Source organism: Protopterus annectens, chromosome 3.part0 (assembly GCF_019279795.1).
Source record: "Protopterus annectens isolate FY-2018-M chromosome 3.part0, PAN1.0, whole genome shotgun sequence".
Classification (NCBI taxonomy): domain Eukaryota; kingdom Metazoa; phylum Chordata; order Ceratodontiformes; family Protopteridae; genus Protopterus; species Protopterus annectens.
The window spans coordinates 244,753,284-244,772,164 of record NC_056731.1 but is presented as its reverse complement, the minus strand read 5'-3'; the positions used below and the strand labels follow the sequence as shown (position 1 = coordinate 244,772,164).

Genomic DNA, 18,881 nt, shown 5'->3' with positions numbered 1-18,881 from the left:
CTGTTCTATATTATCTTTTCTCCTTGGGATGAGTGTGAAAATGTTTAGGTTAACAAAAAAAAACTTTTGCGGTAAGAAAATGAGGATGTTTGCTCTGAAAGTGTTGAATAAGGGCATACCTGTTGCTTAAAAATACTAAATTATGACAAATGGCATAAATATAGGATGCATTTTGTCTATACAGCATCAGAAACTGTTCATACAAAGAGGAGTCTTGGAAATCTTTCTGTGCAGTCCTGATGTTTTGTACTGATGTGAACTCATTCCCTCGTAGAGCTCTCAAGTCTATACTGTAATTTCTGATTGTTGCATCCTGACCCTTTCTGACAAAATCAAGTTATAACCTTACAGTTCAAACAAGAGCTCATGTTGTCTCTCTAGAGTCCATGTGTTGCTAAGGCCGAGTAAACGGTAAACTGTTTAGCATAAACAAATCTTTGCAGTGATTAGATGTCAGAGTTTGTCTGAAACTGGGTTATAGATGTCATAGTAAATAGAGCAAATTTAATATTTTCTAATGTGTTGTAATTGCTTAGAAAACTACTCCAGCTGTACACACTGTCAGCAGTGTTACCCAAGTCATGAGCTTTCATAACCGGCTAAGCAGTTCTGACTGGTTTGCTTCTTGAAAACAATTTTACACTGTAGACAGTATATGAATAATATTTGATATCTTTTAGCTGCAGTAGAGGCCAATATGCAGCTGTGTTGCCCTTCATGTAAGCTTTAGGATGAAATATTTCAATAGTTTGCAGCGGAGTTTTGGTGTTATTTTTGTAAATATGAACAGTTGATATTAGGTGTTTGGGGGTGTTACCACTAGGGTTTAATGAATTTTAAAGAGTAACCTCTTAATTTGCTGTGTTCAGAACTGTGCAACTGTTGTGCATCTACGAGCTTCTGATCATGTATAGAAATGTACTTTACTGAGGTCTGTACAGGTAAGTCAGTATCTTCCATTTAAAATTTTGTATATACAGTATTAAAGGACATCTTTTTAAAAGAATGACAGGAGTCTGAAGGTCATTGCATGAGAAATGTATGGCTCCCTATTGAAATGTCGGCACACAAAATGCCAAAAAGACAAAAAAAAAAAACCCTGGAGAAGAGCAAATATCTAAACTTGCTGCTCTTTAAATTTTTTTGCAAGGGGGGGGGGGTGAACCGCCATGCACCCCTCCAAACTTATATATACCAACTCAAACTGCCATACCTCAGAGAAAAGGAGCAATTCTGAGAAATGGCATATTGAACTTTGTATGCATAATCCAATCTCTTGGCCCTTCAGTCTTTCCATTTCGGGACTCACTCCAGCGGATCCTGACATTTTCAAATGGTTACCGAAATATATATTTGAACAAGAGTTGTGCATAACTGAGAGATTGTTTTGGCTCATTTCCTTCTGTTTAATTTCTTAGTGCAATATGCATTACCTTGGATAAAGGAAATGAATGATCTCATTTGCACTCAGCCCAGCTTGCAATGTCACTGTTTAGTAGAGGCATCATTTGTTTTTTGAATGTTTCATGAGTTGCTGAAGCTGCAGTTCACATATTCTTATAACTTTTACCACGTGTTTTTCAGGGTGTTTGCTGTATTGATGAATTTGACAAGATGGATCTGAAGGATCAAGTAGCAATTCATGAGGCAATGGAGCAACAGACTATTTCAATTACAAAAGCTGGTGTTAAGGTAGGATACCAAAATAAGGAATGGTAGTTCAGATGTGTAGACGAGGGTAGAGGGTGCTTGGAATATACATTTAAGAAGGTGTAGTCACTCTGGCCTATTTACAGGGAGCTTGGAAAGTGGGACCTAGGGGGATGTCCAATTGAAAATGTTAACACCTAAACAGTAATATAATGCATATATTTGTCAACATGTGGCAATTTCTTTAAGAACCACTGATGTTTAGAATTAGTCCTTTGATAAGCTGTTAAAAATGTCATCATTTACATAATCCCGCACATTCCTCCTTGTTTTACTTTTTGCTCACCCTGTTGTCTCACTGTATTTTCTAACCTCATTTGTAGAACTGAGCATTTCTTCTAACAAAGTTTAAATGAATGCAGTAAAGTAAGCTGTTCTCTAACCTATGAAGACTGAATAGAAGTGTGCTTTATAACATGGCACTCTTATTTCAGGGGCTTGATCTAAATTTATCTGCAAGTAATCAAACCTTGTCTGTCACAGAACCTAGCAAGAAAAAGGTCTCCCTATTGAAATGTCTGCACTCAAATGCAGAGTGCTGACAAGCCGGGAAAAAGAAAATGCAGGAGAAGAGCGAATCTTGAAAATCACTCTTCTCCCCAAATTTTTTTGGTCTATATTACATTAACAAAGTTTCAGAACTTCAAATACCATATGGTCGGCACAATATGATCGAAGTTCTGAAACTTTGAAAATGTAAAAAAAAAAAAAAAAAAGTAAAGTAAATTGTTTTAGCAGGGGGGCAAGCCCCCTTGCACACCCCCTCCACTACTTAAATATGCCAACTCAGAGATTGCACTTTAACGGGGAATGGTGCTGAAAGGGAAGATTTCCCTTTCCTAAGCTGTAGCCCCCCCCCCCCGTTTAAAGTAGTTACTTTTGTTTTTTGCTTTTTTTTTTCTTAGATTTTCTAAGTTTCAGAACTTCGATCATATGGTGTCGGCCATATGGTATTAGAAGTTCTGAAACTTTGTTAATATAATATAGACACAATTTGTTTGCCGGGGGAGAGGGGTTGGTGCAGGCGAGTCTCTCCAGTGCCCCCCCCCCCCAAACTTGTATATAGCAACTCCGATTGCCATATCTTGGAGAAAAATAAATATTCCAAGATGTGACATCTTGGACTTTGGTACAAGTTCATTCTTTCAGCCATTTAGTCTCCACTTTTCAGGACTTGCTGTAGCAGGTCCTGACGTTTCAAATGGTTACCAAGAAAAAGCTTGATGGCCACATTTCTCAGTTATATTTTTATTTAATGTTTCAGCAAAGGTAGAAAGGAGAAATAGCTTTGGTAAAATGCTTATTATATAAGGTATAGAGGAATAGCACTAGTATGCAGATACAGTTCACCATTTAAATTGTATTCAATCACCTTTTAATATGTATTAAAAATGTTAGTGGTTAGAAGTTCCAGTATTTTATGTAATCCCACTTCTAATGTTCAGCGTTTTATTAATGCCATCTCAAGTTTCAACTGAAAATAGGCTATGTGCTTAGCAGGGTTAAACTGGTCAATCAAATACCTGGTTAGGTTTTTAATTTAATAGATGTATCATGCAGTTAGGTTACCTAGAAAAAGTAACATGGTACCACACATGAGGAAAAGTGATGGCTATCAAAGGTGCATGTGTTATTTATATTAAGTATGCTATCAAAAAGTCACAGGGCCAGTTTCTGCTGATCCCATTTATTCTTTTGATATTTATTTCCTGATCATCCACCCTTTATTTATGATAAAAGCTCAGCCAACCACAGGTTAGGTCTGTTTTGTACTACAGAGGACCAACTCGTAACTTTTCAGAGTTCAAGGATCTTGCCATTAATATTTCTGTAGCAAATATTCTGTTTGTAATCTGAAACCATTTAAAACTAGAGGAATTTTTCCATTCTTAATGATGTAAACAACTAGCATGAGAAAAGAACTAAAGTCTTTATTCAGCTTGCAAGCTTGTACCATAATAGGTTTCAGAAGATGAGTAGATAGGGCCAATAATTTTCAAGTAACTGTCTGGACCTATGAGCCTAATTTGCTTGCACAAGTCTCTTGCAGTCGATGCATGTCCTGCAGTGTCATGTTTCCTGTTAAAGGTAGATGTTAAGTTGTCTATCTCGCCTTCATTCTTGCTGGATGGGTTCGGAGCTGACCTCGGCTCTGACTCGGCCACTCTAAAAGCTCGAGAGTTGGTTCCACCGGCTCGAGGCTCCCCTTATATCCCACAATGCTAGGCGAGAGTTACCTCAGATCTCGTTTGCCGCTACAGCTTCGAGGTTGGTTGCTTCTACCGGTTCCTGGTGAGTGTTAGCTTTTTCTTCTAAAAGTTACTCTTTTTACCCCTTTTTAAGTTAAATTCTTCTTGGATTAGTGTAGATCATAAGACTTTATCCCCGACCCTAATTTTTCCCGTTTCTTTACTAAAAGAACCTTTGGTTCTTCCTTTGGGCCTTAGGCCTTCCTTTCCCTAGTGGAGTGTTTGTGTAGTTTACTTTAATTTTATTGTACTTAAATTCTAGTATCACTACTAAAATTATTATTTTTTGCTGACAGGGTATAACTTGTGTGTTTGGGTGTGTGTTTGTGTACACCTGTCAGTTAGGGAAATGTCTAAAGAAGCAAAGGTCTCGATTCAAGAAGTGTGATGCGTGCTGTCAGAAAATGTCTCTGACAGGCGCTCACACTTCTTGTGTCTATTGTCTGGGGCCTTTGCACCTGCAGGACTCCTGTGCTGTGTGCCATGGCTTCAGCCCCAGGGTCCTGCAGGAAAGAAAAAACAAGTTAATTCTGAGAGGCTTATTGAAGCCAGAGGATTCCCTGTCAGTTTCAACAGGGAAGCCCTCTAAGGCATCGAGGTCTTCGGCTCCGGCTTCTGAGCCGAGACCTCAGGTTGTTCAACCTTTGCCTTTATCGGCTCCGGCTGGAGCCGATAAGTCTCAGTCCACAGTTTCGTGGCTCCCTCGGCTCGGCGGGCCGAGGTTATTGAGGTACCCGTGTCGGCTCCGACCAGACCTTCGGAGCCGACAACTAGAAAGAGGTCTAGGTCACCTTCTCTTGGCTCCGTTCATTCGGCTCCAGGATCTCCCCTGCTGTCTGAGCGGGCCAAAGGTCTCATTCCTCTAGGTCATCGAGGCTGTCCGATCATGACCTTCAGAGAGTGGTGAGTCGACTACTTAAGTCCGAGGCACTAGCCCAGATGCTTCAGAGCCCGACTCATCAGTCGGTGCCTGCCCCGGTCCATCAACTCTTTCCTCCTTCGACTCTTGAGTTCGAGACGGTCGGTCGGAACCGAGACTGTGATTACTTCGGAGCCGAGACAATTGTCTTCGGCTCCGTCGTCGGCTCCGTTTTCTTCTTTGGAGGAATCTCGGCGCCGGACTTCCCTCATCGGCTCCGAGGGGGTGAGTGGCATCGGACCCTTGTCCGACCCCCCTCTCCCTCTCGGAGCTTCGGCGCTGGTGAGTTCGGATCCGACATCGACCTCAGAGCCATCACTGTCTGTGCCGAGGGGGGTTCTTAGCTCCTCGGAGCGGGGACCTCTGGCTCTGCCTGACAGGGGTGCATTCGAGGTCATGCGGAGTGTGTTAGAGCCTGGCTCTACTCCACAGTCGGCTCCGTCCGCCCCTCCCTCTATGCTGCCTCAGGGTAAGTCGACTCACTCCCTCATCCCGGACCGCAGAGAGCCAGCTCCTCAGGAGCCCCCTGTGGGGATTTCATCCTCTTCCGAGGCCTCTCCTGATTTGGCAGAAGAGTCCCCTCGGAAGAGGAAGTGCAAGAGGAAACACATTGACTCACCTGAGTCTATCACGTCAGACACAGATCTGGATGATTCTGAGGGTTCCCCCCGAAGATGTCTCATTTGCAGACATTCTGGAGATCCTGAAACAGAGGGGAAATTGGCCAGCCCTCAACCCTTCGGAGAAGGTATCTGTGTATCTTGAGGCGTTTGGCTCTCGTCCTTCCACCTCCTGGGTGTCCCCCTTGACCCCCTCATGCAGGTGGTTGCTAAGAAGGCATGGACGGCTCCTGATTCAGTGGACCCCACTCCCAGGAGACCCTCTAAATTCATCACAGCTCCATCAGACAAGCAATTTTTATCAAAAGGAGTTTCTGTGGATGCTATGGTGGTAGCTGCTGCCACAAAGAAGGAACTGGCTGATCCTTCAGTGCCTGTCCATCCACCTAACAAGGAATCTAGGTCCATGGATAGGTAGGAAGCGGATGTTCTCCTCAGCGACATTTACCATGCGTTCGCTGAATTACCTGTGCCATTTCACTCGTCTTCAAAGGGACTTGATCAAGGAAGCGAGTGAAATGTTAAAGGATCCTACAGCTGCGGGTTTCAAGAAAAATGAACACGCAGCTGGCTACCCTTAATTCCATATCTAACTCCTCCATGCGCCTCTCTTATGCGGCCGATGGAGCGAGCAGAGCCGCAGGGACAGGTGTAGCCTTACGTAGGCACGCCTGGATGCGGCTATGCAATTTGCGGACCCTTTCAAGGCGTCTTTCACGAACTCCCTTTTGATGGATCATCTCTCTTTGGTCCTCAAGTGAAAGAAACCCTGACTAGGTGCGAGACTGATGGCAAGACCCTTTCTGCCGTCGGAGTCCGTTTTCGACTCCTTCTAGGCCTTACCCCAAAGGCCAGAAGGGTGGGAAGATGTGGTTCCGTAAACAATCTCAAGGGACTTAGCCTGGCACAGAGTCGTTTTCCTACCAAAGGCAGAGGTGGGAATAACAATGGTAGACGTTGCCCTAGGGGCAGGGGGTCCGCAGAACCAAGGCAATCGGAAGCCTTTCCTGACAAGCCCTTTCAGCATCCCTGAGGTGTTGCCCGACTGCCCATCTTCGGAGGCAGTCGGGGAAGATTGTCACTGTACCCAGAAGCCTGGCTATCCCTGACTCAAGACAAATGGGTACAGTCCATCATTTCGAAGGCTATTTTATCCCCTTTCTTCGTTTTCCAAATCAGTCAAAAATCCCTTCCAGATGTTCCACCCACTCAAAGGGATATAGCAGCTTTGGAAATTTCAAAACTGCTTGCAAAAGAGCAATTCAGTCAGTGCCAGCAGACCAACAAGGATCCGGAATCTACTCAAGGTTCTTTTTAGTTCCAAAGAAAACAGGGGACTGGAGACCGATATTGGATCTCAGTGTCTTGAACAAATCAGTCAAGAAAACAAGATTTGGATGGTCACGCTGCAATCCATCCTTCCCTTTTGGGCAAAGGAAACTGGATGTGCTCTATAGACCTTCGGGATGCGTACTATCACATAAAATGAACAGGCGCTCCAGAAGATTCCTCCGCTTCAGGCTGGGAACCAGTCATTTTCAGTTCAGGGCCCTGCCCTTTGGTCTCACCACTGCCCCGGTGTTTACCAAATGCATGGCAGTGGTAGCTTCTCACCTGAGACGACAAGGATTCCAGGTGTTTCCATATTTGGACGACTGGCTTCTCACAGCTCCCACCAAGCATCTCCTTCTGATGGCCAGAGATTATACTTTTCGCGTTTGTCAAAACTGGGTATTTCAATAAATTGCGAAAAGTCTGTTTTGTCGCCTTGTCGTACTATTACCTACATAGGCGCAAATTTAGATACTATAAACATGTCTGCAAGGCTAACGAACCAAAGGATATCAGACATTCACAAATTGGTGTCACTTCTTCTCAACAACAACAGAGTCAAAGCCAGGTTAGTTCTGAAGGTGTTGGGAATCATGGCAGCGGCCATACCTCTCCTTCCATTGGCCAGATACCACATGCGGATCCTTCAGTGGATGCTTTTTACTCAATGGTCATACCAGGAACTTCCAATGTCTCACACCATTATGATCACGCAAGCATGCAAAAAGCATCTCGTGTGGTGGATGTCTTCCCCCCAGCTCCTGTCGGGAAGACCATTTGTTCCACCTCCTCCGGTTTATACTCTGACAACGGATGCCTCCCTGATCGGGTGGGGGGGGCATTATCAGGGCAGGACAGTCCAGGGCACATGGCAACCAAACGAATGCCACTTGCACATAAATGTTCTGGAGATGAGAGCAGTGCTTTTAGCGTTGCAAGCCCTTCAAGACTCTCTTCCCTTGGGAACGATTGCAATCCAGACAGACAATATGTCTGTAGTGTGGTACATCAACAAACAAGGCGGAACCAGATCATACCCCCTGTGTCGAGAAGCACTCAGACTGTGGCAATGGGCGATTTCTTCTCAGCGTTTTCTGATAGCAACGCACATCCCCGGGAAGTCCAATCACATTGCGGACAAGTTGAGCAGAGCTATACTCATGCCTCACGAGTGGTCTCTGAAAGACTCTGTAGTGAGAGAAATCTTTCTCAAGTGGGGTCAGCCTTGCTGCGATCTTTTTGCTACTCCCCAAAACAGCAAGTGCAGAGAATTTTTCACTCTATTCCCTTTACCAGGCCAACCCAGCAGAGACGCTCTAGTCCAAGTTTGGCCCGGGGACTTCTGTATGCATTTCCTCCTTTCCCACTGATCTCTCAAGTAATACAGAAAGCTATCGCTCAGAAGGCCTCATTGATCCTCATTGCTCCTTACTGGCCTCGACAAGTGTGGTTCCCCTTTCTACATCGATTTCTTTTGGAGCGACCGTGGAATCTGGACCTAGTTCCAGATCTTTTGATCCACCAGTCGGGTCAGTTTCATCGCTCCCTCCCCTCTCTGAACCTCACTGCTTGGTTCCTCCAGTTCCAACCGTAGCCAGGCTTCCTCAATTATCTCACTCTGTTAGAGATATATTGATAGCTTCCCATAAATCTTCCACTCGAAAGATTTATTTGAGTAAGTGGAAACGCTTCTCATATTGGGCACAAGGAAAGGACATAGATCCTTTCACCGCTTCCATCCAACTAGTCCTTGATTTTCTAGCTGAACTTTTCCATGCAGGTTCATCTCCATCTACTCTTCTTAAGGTTCAATTGGCAGCTATTTCTAATTTCCATGTGGGTATTTCTGAATCTGCCCTAATGTCCCACAAACTTTGCAAAGCCTTTTTGAAAGGAGTTTTTCTTCTCAGACCTCCTATAAGAAATCCTCCTTCTCCTTGGGACCTAAATTTAGTTCTTGCTTCTTTGATTCTTTCCCCTTTCGAACCTGCAGCTTCATGTTCCTTGAAATTATTATCATGGAAAACTCTCTTTCTGGTGGCTATCACATCAGCTAGAAGAATTTCAGAACTTCAAGCACTCAGTTGTCGTTCTCCTTATCTTTTGTTCCATAAGGACAGAGTTTCCTTATGAACTAACCCGTCCTTTTTGCCTAAGGTGGTTTCAACATCAAATCTAAACCAAAGCATTGACCTTCCTGTCTTTTTCCCAGAGTATTCAAATAGGTCTGAACAAAATTACACTGCCTGGATGTTCATCGTCAATTAAGGTACTACTTGGATAGGACAAACAATTCAGAAAATCTGATCAGCTGTTTGTCTCCTATGCGGAAAGCAGAAAGGGACTTTCAGTTTCAAAGGTATCATTATCCAGATGGCTAACATCTTTGATTTCCCTGGTATATGAAATTAGACAACAGAAATTGCCTAATAAACCTAAAGCCCATTCCACCAGAGCTTTGGCTACTTCTTTAGCCTTCCAAGACAGACTGCCTATTGACACCATTTGTGCAGCGGCTACTTGGGCTACTCCTCACACTTTTATTTCTCATTATAAGTTGGATTTAGCTTCTAGGCATAGAGCTAATTTTGGTTCCACTGTTCTCAGGAGTCTGTTCCGTTAGGCCACCCGGGACAAGGTGCTAGGGGCCGGTCCCATCCAGCAAGAATGAAGGCGAGATAGACAACTTAACATATAGAAGTTATGTTCTTACCATAACGTTCCATGTTAGTTGTCTTCTTCTCGCCTTCTTCTTGCGTCCCACCCTCCTTCCCCCTGGCCTGGACAGACCTAGAGGAGTTGTGATCGTGACCTCTCTTTCTACCACCTCTTTCTTAGTCATATGCTATTATGCATATTTCTTGGTTCAGGATGTAGGTCACCCCTTTTCTTCCTGTTGTTAGAGGTGGATTCTGTTTTACAGTTATACTGTTACTGTTATAAGCTGGGGTTAGCTTACAAACGAGATCTGAGGTAACTCTCGCCTAGCATTGTGGGATATAAGGGGAGCCTCGAGCCGGTGGAACCAACTCTCGAGCTTTTAGAGTGGCCGAGTCGGAGCCGAGGTCGGCTCCGAACCCATCCAGCAAGAAGAAGGCGAGAAGAAGACAACTAACATGGAACGTTATGGTAAGAACATAACTTCTATTTTTTTTCACTTATTTTGAAAACTCTATATAGTCCTATTTGGCACAGCTGACATTTCAGGGTTATGTTTGAGTACTATCTGGTTGCTCAAATTGTTTTGAGTAAAACACTAGGCAAATGTACGCTGAGGGATTAAAAATTCAAATTTTAACTAATGACCAATACTTTGCTGTGTGTGCGCATACAGGACTTTCAGCAGTATGGTGACAAGCAATAGTCTTCCATGCTTAGAGGGGGACATCCCCACATGGTGCCCATGTTCTCAACTGACTCCTCTCTCTTCATATATCCTCCTGGGTTGCAAAGCTCTCTACTCTCAATGACAGTGACTCCAGCAAACCTGTAACTGCTTGTTGTTGAACTCATTCTTTCAGGCACTTCCCAAAACTTGGCACCATATGTAAGGATGTTGACCGGTTGACTAATTATGTGATTTCTGTGACTCTGGTATTGCTTCATAACCACATTTGGGTTGCAGTACCTGTAGTACTACCACTGGTTTGCACCCATCCATTGCTTTGTCTACCAGTCCTCCCTCTCGCTCATTAATAAGATACCAAGACACTCTCCTACTTGTGGTAGCTTCTCTCTAAAGTACACTGAGCAATCTACAGTTCCCCCAGACAGATTTTCTTCTCTTAAAGAACATTTCTCTTAGTGCATTATCCTAGAGTCTTGAAATGTGTTTTGATTTGTGAATGGAAAATGGAACTGCTATCTCTCTGGTCATATAACTTTAACATCTTCATTCCTTTACTCTGTCTGCATACTTTACTCGTATTTTGTTTTTGATGGATTCTTTCAGCATGCCAACTCTGATGCCAAACGCCTTGTATTTATTGTGTTTTTTGTCTCTGCATATGATGTCATTTATCTTTTGCTTTCATAACCTCAAACCAGATATGAAATTCTCTTTGCATATAATGTATGTATATACTGCATTTTGTCATTCACTATATATATATATATATATATATGTGTGTATGTGTGTAATATATATATATATATATATATATATATATATATATATATGTATATATATATATATGTATATGTGTGTGTGTGTGTGTGTATATATATATATATATATATATATATATATATATATATATATATATATATATATATATGTGTATGTGTGTGTGTGTGTGTGTATGTTTATAGTCATGCATCTATTGTGCTTTCCTTGGGCTGCAAGTGACATGGTTCCTATGGGGATCAGTGTTTGACCCCAGTCAAATTTAAAATGAGTACTATGACCTGTGATTTGGACATGCTGATTTTCCCGACACACCCTTACACTTGGTAGTAAAATGTTCCAGTGCAGCCCAGAGATGGGGTACTTGAGGTGTCTAAATAACAGTTACAATCAACAAAAATGCAATCCTTGCATTCCTTAAATGCATACACTCCAAATCTTTACTCCCATTTGGAATCCTGTCCTTAAACATTGCAAATAAGTGGAAGAAAAAACACAAGTGTTGCTTGGTAAATACAGGAACTGAATGGCAAGTAGGAGTGACCATGACGCCTTGTACTGTTGCATGTCATGTAAAGCATTTTGTGGTCATATGCCTTTTACAGGTCACAGAAGACTTCTGAGACAGTATTCTTAAATTACCACATCCCTTCTAGTATCTATGCTCAGAAGTTGATCCACTATTCTAAGACCAGGTTAAATTTGTGCAGTTCATCATTACACAGAAGCTGAACTGCCTTAATACATTTTTTGTGAAACACACTAGCAAAATGCTTTCCAGGGAAGCTGACCAGTGCGATCATTCTATAACTTAATCTTATCTCTTTGAAGATGGGATGGGCGGGGGGGCTAATAGTTTACCAGTGCAGTAGCATCGTCCCCTACCTTTCAAACAACACAGAAAATATTGTATTAACTATATCAACCTGAGAATATACATATTTTTTTTTTTATGGGAGAGGGTACTTTTAGCCACTACTGTGTATTGACCATCAGATCAGTTCTCTTCTGATCAGTGACAACCCATTCATTCCTCTCTACCAGGGTGAAAGTCGACAGAGAGGGGGTCATCAACGATTTGCATTTTCTGATTTTTATTTTTAATTCTCTCTGGCCTTAACTGCCAACATTTGTCTAGGCACCAAGGACTATCTGCAGAGGACTCCCCTCCCCACTTCTGTGAGGGTCATATCCCCCAAGTAATCCTGCCCCTTTCCTCAGAGTGTGAGTGGTGGGCTCCCTGGTCTCTAATGGGGAACGAGCAGTCCCTAGGGTGCCTCTGATTGCACGCAAACCTCTCTCACCCAACCTGGTCGAGGTGAGTGAACAATGCCCCTTCATTCCTCCCAATTCCTGCAATGTCTCTTAAGGTCCATAGCGGTTATCCCATGGTAGATAACTATTAGTATTAAATCTGTGTTCTCACACTGTTCATCAAGCATTATGCATTTCACAGGGGAATCTATCCTGATTTATTTTATTATTTGAATAAAGCAGAATTTGTCATCTGACTCTTGTGACTGATACTACAGACTACCAAAAACACCAACCCACTACAAACTGCTTGTCTCAATTGTGCCATCAATGGATGTGATCACATGACATGGAATCGGGAAGTAACTGGACAGCTGCTCAGCCTACAGAATCTATAAACACAAGTTTACTATACTTAATAAACATATCTCCACTAAAGTAAAGTTTAAACTATGTATTTTACAATGAGAGAGCCCACTTCACATGATTACAGCAAAAAGAAACACAAAAAAAATTCTTGCACATGATCTTTAGTACAAGTAGCAAGCCTAGAAATTTGAGTTTTAATTAAGTAATTTTTGATTTTTTTTTTACATTTTAAGCAGATCAGGGAGATTGCCTTAAAACTTAATGATGTACCAATATTGTGTAGAATAGGAATAAATGCTTACGTTAGTGGATGAAGTAGCAATGCTTAAGTTGTATCAGAGTAGCTATAAAATGCTGACCTTGTGCTTGTAATTTATCTCTGTCTTATGCTATTTATTAAAAGGCTAAATTAGAGAAATTAATCAAAGTGCATGTGTATAAAGTTAATTTTACTTAGAATTTTGTACTGAATAGCATTGTACTTGTATTAAGAGCTAAATATGTGGATCAGTTGATATGCGAATATTCTACATTTTACTCTGTTTGATGTAAGCATACAATTAGACTGCAACTCCAAAAGTTTTGCAAGAATTTTAAGTCACCTATATTTGTCTTCTCTTGTTTAATTCTCAAACATTTGCATGATGTTCACAGAATACTGTATACAACAGTATATTTTATTTTGTATTGTTTATATTCTTATAAATTCTGTTGCTCTTTTGATACACCTTGGTGATAGGATCTTGACTTGGACTAGGTGGTTTTGTCTGGTGTGAACCTAAATTTGCAACCTGAAATACTGTCCGCATCCTAAGAATGTTTGAATCCCACAGAATTCAAATATGGAACACACCTGTTATAGACCCCTGGAAAAACTGCACAAGGTTCCAGTTTATTACCAGTCATTTTCAGCATGCTAAAGACACCATCTCCCAGTGGTGCTATGAGAGAACACAAGAACCACTGAACTATCCAAAAGGAAGAAAAAAAAAAAGACCCTCAGAACTTGAAAGGAAACTGAAATGCCTTGAGAGCTTGCATTTGAAGAGATTTACCTAACCACCAGCTTGAAACTGAGTGCCCTGAGGTCTTCATTTGTCAAAGGTCCCCATGTAGTTTAAAACACAGACCTACTTGGAATCAAGCTTTAGAAAGTATGAGTCTGTCTCTTATGGAAATTCTAACTGAACTCTACAGGAGACGGCAATGAATCATTAGAGAGACTACCATCAGCTTTGAAAAAATACGATGACACAAGTGGGAGGACTTCCAGTACAAAAGAGCTGAACCATCTGAGAGAAAAAATAAGTTTGAGGACTTTATTAAGCATTAGCAGCTAGCAGCTGAATAAGCTGAAATGAAAAGGATTACAACTGTACAGGACCCTTTATGTCCAGCCCAATATATACTTCTCCATCCCCTCCTCTGATAAGCTATCCCATGAGAAAGCATAAAGATAAAAACAAACACTTCAGTGAGGATCAACCATTAATGACTTGCCCATAAACACCCAAGAGGACTCGCATGGTACAAACTCATCATCAGATTTTCAGCCGGTGGGAAAACCATTGCCACCATGCAGGTCTGCAATGGTTCAGTTCTAGCCATAGATGACCTCGCAGAGGAAAGCGCAGGAAGACTTTACAAGAGCCCCCCCCCCCCAAATCCATCAAGGAAGCAGGATTGCAGAACCTTTGTTGCAATGGTACCGAAAACCCAGAAGCCCTACAAGACCCACATCCCAGAGGCAGATAAAACAACCAGAGAATAAAGCCCATCAGTCACTCCAAAAATAAAAAAATTGGAACCATTCTGGGATACCACTGACTGATGAATGCGGGGTTAATATTTATGTCCCACAGCAGAATCCAGTCCATTGTAGACCTCAGATTATACTACAGAATCCACCTAAAGATATTTCATTCAAGAAAAAAATGAAATACAGAATGACCAGAAGGATCAGCCATTCTAAATTGTCAGGGATACTAACAAACTGCTGGAAGACAACCAACACATTCTGCCCTTAACTGCATTTATTTTGTTTATTTATTTGACATTTGTTAACCGAGTTAGTCCAACTGGGCTTGGGGCCCATTTTCAGTGGAGACCCGAGGAGAAAAGCTCCAAGAAATGCAGCAGTTTACAATAGAGGTTATACAATCACGAAGTAGGTCTTTTACAAAGACAAAAGTTATACAGAGTTGAATATGAACAAATTGGTTTCACAATGTATATGTTAGACAAATCAAAGTAGAAAATTAAAGGCAGTATGCCTGTATTATATTACAGGGTAGCAGTGCAGTTTCATATTTACATTAATGGTTTGTTTTGTCAGTGCAGGTATCGGAGATTTGGGGAGAAAAAAAGGCTTGATTTGGTCAAAAACAGGTTAAGAAAAAAAGGGTGGAATGACATAGGTTATGGGGAAAGTTATCAAGTTGGGGCTTGGCAAGGACAGATTTTAGTAGAGGAGCCTTGAGTTTTTCTTTAAAGTGGGATGGATGAATGATGGAACAAATGTCTCTGGGAAGCTTGTTCCAGGTTTGGGCAATGGAGGATTTGTAGAGGTATTTGCAAATAGTTTTTTTGGGTTGGGTTTGTAGCAGTAGTTGGTTAGAGGTACGAAGAGTACGGGAAGGATAATAGATTGAGATGAGAGAAGAGAGGGTAGGGCAGAATGAAGGTTTGTAGAGAAGAGAGTGCAGCATTTGAAGTTGAGATAGCTGCAATAAGTGGGGAAATTTGAGCCAGTGTAGGGAGTTAAGGGATAGGCAGTGGTGTGCATTATATGGTGAGTTTGTAACAAATCTAGCTATCTTATGGTATGTTTGTTGAAGTTTGTTTAAGGTAGTAGTTTGGATATGGGTAAATATAGGGGCAGCATAAAGAAGGGAGGGAAGGAGAAAAGTTTGGCCAAGGGATAGTCTAGCATTGGTTGTTGGGTATCTTTTGTTATGATATAGAAGACCTAGTTTCTGGTGAAACTTTTTTATACTGTGAAGTAAGTGTGTATTAAACTTCAGTTCATCATCAATAATGACTCCTAGAAGTTTAGTTTTGGTTTCAGGTTTGATAGTGTTATTTGAAGAAGTGATAGTGAAGGTGGTTTTGTGGTAAGAGAGAGTGTGGAAGAAAAAGTAATAGTTTGGTCTTTTTGGGGTTGAGGATCAGTAGGTTATTGGTTAGCCACTGTTCAGTAGAGAGGAAGGACTGTTGGGTAAGAGTACGAAGTTCGGATATGCTGTCAGAGATGCATATGAAGGTAGAATAGTCAGCATATTGGATGAGGGAAGATTGTTTACAAGATGTGTCGAGGTCATTAGTGAAGATGTTAGAGGAGGGGTCCCAAGATGGAGCCCTGGGGAACGCCTGTTGGAACAGGTATAAAAGGAGAAGTGGAATAGAGCCATCTTACTGACTGATTCCTGCGAGTTAAGTAGCTAGAGAACCAGGTAAGGGTGGAGGTAGATAAGTTAAGATTATCAAGTTTGGATAGCAGTAGAGGATGTGAGACTGTATCAAAGGCTTTTCAGAGGTCAAGGAAGAGACAGGATAGAAGTTTTTGTCCAGGGCATCAGCAATGGTATGGATAAGGGATAGTAGGGCAGTAGTTGTGCTGTGGTGAGGACGGAAGCCATGTTGGGTGGGGGTGAGGAGATTGTTGAAGCAGATAGTTGAGTAGTTGGGAGTGGACACATTTTTCAAGAATCTTAGAGAGGGGGGGATAGGATGGCTATGGGTCTGTAATTAGAAGGGTCAGTAGAATTGCCACCTTTGTGTAGAGGAATGGTGAAAAAAGATTTCCAGAGAGTGGGGACAGTGGATTCTTGTATAGATCTGTTAGTATGGACACTGGGTAGGCTATGGTGTCTGCAGCTAGTTTGAGGAAGGTAGGTGGTAGATTATCAGTGGAGGAGGAACAGGGTTTGAGTTTATAAAGAAGAGATCTTACATAGGAGGTGGAGACAGGATGTAGTGAGAATGGAGGATTGTCAGGTAGGCTGAGTGGGGTAGACAGGAGAGTAGTCTTACAGTTTGATGGGATAAGTGACTGAATAGTATTGATAAAGTGATTAAGAAGGGTAGCTGTGTCTAGAGGGTTTGTGTTGGGGAAGGGGCTGGGAGTTGATGGATGGCCTGGGGTCAGGATTCTATTTATTGTAGTCAAGAATTTCTGAGAGTTTGCTTTATAAGTAAGTTGTAGTAGGACTTTTTATCTTTATTGGCTTGTTTCTTAGTAAGGTTTGAGGTGCTTGTAGTGGTGAAGGTGGGATAATTCTTTGGTTTTGGTCCAGGCTTTCCAGGCTTTATCTCTGTTGAGCATGAGGGACTTTGTTTGGAGAGCCATGGGGCATGATTGGGTTTTATTCGACTTCTAGAAGGAGCAAGAGAGTTAAGGGTATTCAGGAAGATGTTATTAAAGCTGCTGACTGCCTCATCTAGTGGGATATTTTTTTAGGAAGGACCAGTCAATGGAAGATAGATTTGAGTTGAATTGTGTTAGATTCAAATTGGTGAGTGTACGGCAGTCCCGATATAGATGATGTTTGGGGGGTTGAGTGTTGAATCTGAGGACAGAGGTGGGGAGGGGATCACTAAGTTGGTCTGGTAGAGTAATAGGGGTTGTGGTAATGGTGGGGGCAGTTGGTAAGTATCCAGTCTATTATGGAGCTAGAAGATGTATTTCTATGGAGTCGGGTGGGGGATGATGTGAGTTGATGGAAGCCATGTAAGTTGATACTATTTTTGGGAGAGTCAGTTTTCAGTTTGGATCAGTCTAAGTTGACATCTCCCAAGATGAGTGTTTCATAAGTTATGTTATGGGAAAACCAGGACAGTATGTTTTCAAGAGTGTTTAGATTGTTTCCAGGAGGGATATAGATGGAAGCAATGGCTATTTACTTATGAGGGTTGAGGTGGCAGTTGAGTATTATATGTTCTGCTGGGTGGAAGTTGGGGACTGTTATGGGAAGTGGTGATAGATTGAGGCTGTTAGAATGGAGGATGGTGACTCCACCACCTTTTTTTGGATATCTATCTGAGCGATATGTTATAGCCTGGTGGAAGAATTTCATTGTCAGAGATATGTGGTTTAAGCCAGGTTTCAGATAGTGTGAGGATGTGAAGGGGTTGTATGGGTTATCCAGGCATGGAAGTCAGTGATTTTGTTGGCTAGGCTTTGAATATTTAGAGAGTATATGGCAAGCTGTTTGGAGGGGGATGATCCAGTTGTGGGCAGGGAAGGTTGAGATTTGTTTGATGAAGGAGGGGGGTTTGAGGATGAGCAGTGTGGGTGGCTGGGAGGGGGGAGTTTGGGCCAGGGTTGGGGTGTATATCTCCTGATAAGTGTGCTAGTAGTGGGTGGTGAGAGTCGAGGGAAGTGTGAATGTAGTTTGCAGAGTTTGGTTTTAGATTTAGAGTTAGGCAGAGTTGTGTGCAATTGGGGTAGTTTGTGTATACATGTGACAGGGAGGTTAAAGCAGGAGAAGTGAAGCAAAAGGAGGATGTTGTGAAGTTTGCAGTTGCAGGTGGTTGTGGAATGTAGTGTTAGATAGGGGTGGTGGAAGTGATAAGAGGTTTGGGTTGAGAGGAGAAATAGGAATGGGAGGAATGGGATAGAAATAATAAGATGTTTCATTTTTATATTGGAGAGGAATAATATGATGGAGTTCTTAATTACAGAAGAAGTTTGGAGTAAGGAGTTGTGTATAAAAAGGTTGTATCAGGTTATTGGGGAAAGGCAGGTAGAGTGGGTACACAGTTGTTAGAGCTAGGACAGGAAGTTAACAGCTATTGGATGGGTAGGAGGAAGGGGAGGGACAGGATGGTATAAAGGAAATTGTAATGGGGTGGGTGGGAATTGGGGGGTAGGGGAGCGAAGAGAGCCCAAGCGCAGCGGGGTAAACACCCAGGACCAGGAAGACCAAGAAGACAATCAGAGAGATATTGCTACTGGCTGGGAAAAGGAGGATGGAGGGGATACTGGAAAGCAAAGCTTCAAGTTAGCAGAGAGAGGCAGGAAGGCTTTAGGGAAACAGCATTTCACACTTTGGGTATTTGAGAAAAAAATGTAAGGACGACAAATGAAAGATACTGGCAAATTCCAGCTGGAGGAAATTTTAGTGTGCTCAACGATGAGATTACTGCACTGAAAAAGGATGACCTTCAAATCATGAAGGTGGTTAAAAAGCGTCATATTCATTGCCAACAGATGTGTTTAACTCTAAAATTACATGGATGCTGGAAGATGGATGGTATTATAAAGAATTCCACCTAGAAGAGGTCAAGAGGGCTTACCTAGG

At 42.2% G+C, this 18,881-nt stretch overlaps 1 protein-coding gene across 3 annotated transcripts in view; it reads left to right on the top strand.

Moving 5' to 3' along the window:
- Positions 1 to 18,881, top strand: part of LOC122796327 (maternal DNA replication licensing factor mcm6-like) — a 501,477-nt gene that overhangs the window by 292,945 nt on the left and 189,651 nt on the right. For all 3 annotated transcript variants that reach the window (XM_044064723.1, XM_044064721.1, XM_044064724.1), the window contains exon 10: positions 1,585 to 1,692. In XM_044064723.1, the coding sequence (XP_043920658.1) occupies positions 1,585 to 1,692 (108 nt within the window). The remainder of the gene's footprint in view (positions 1 to 1,584; positions 1,693 to 18,881) is intronic.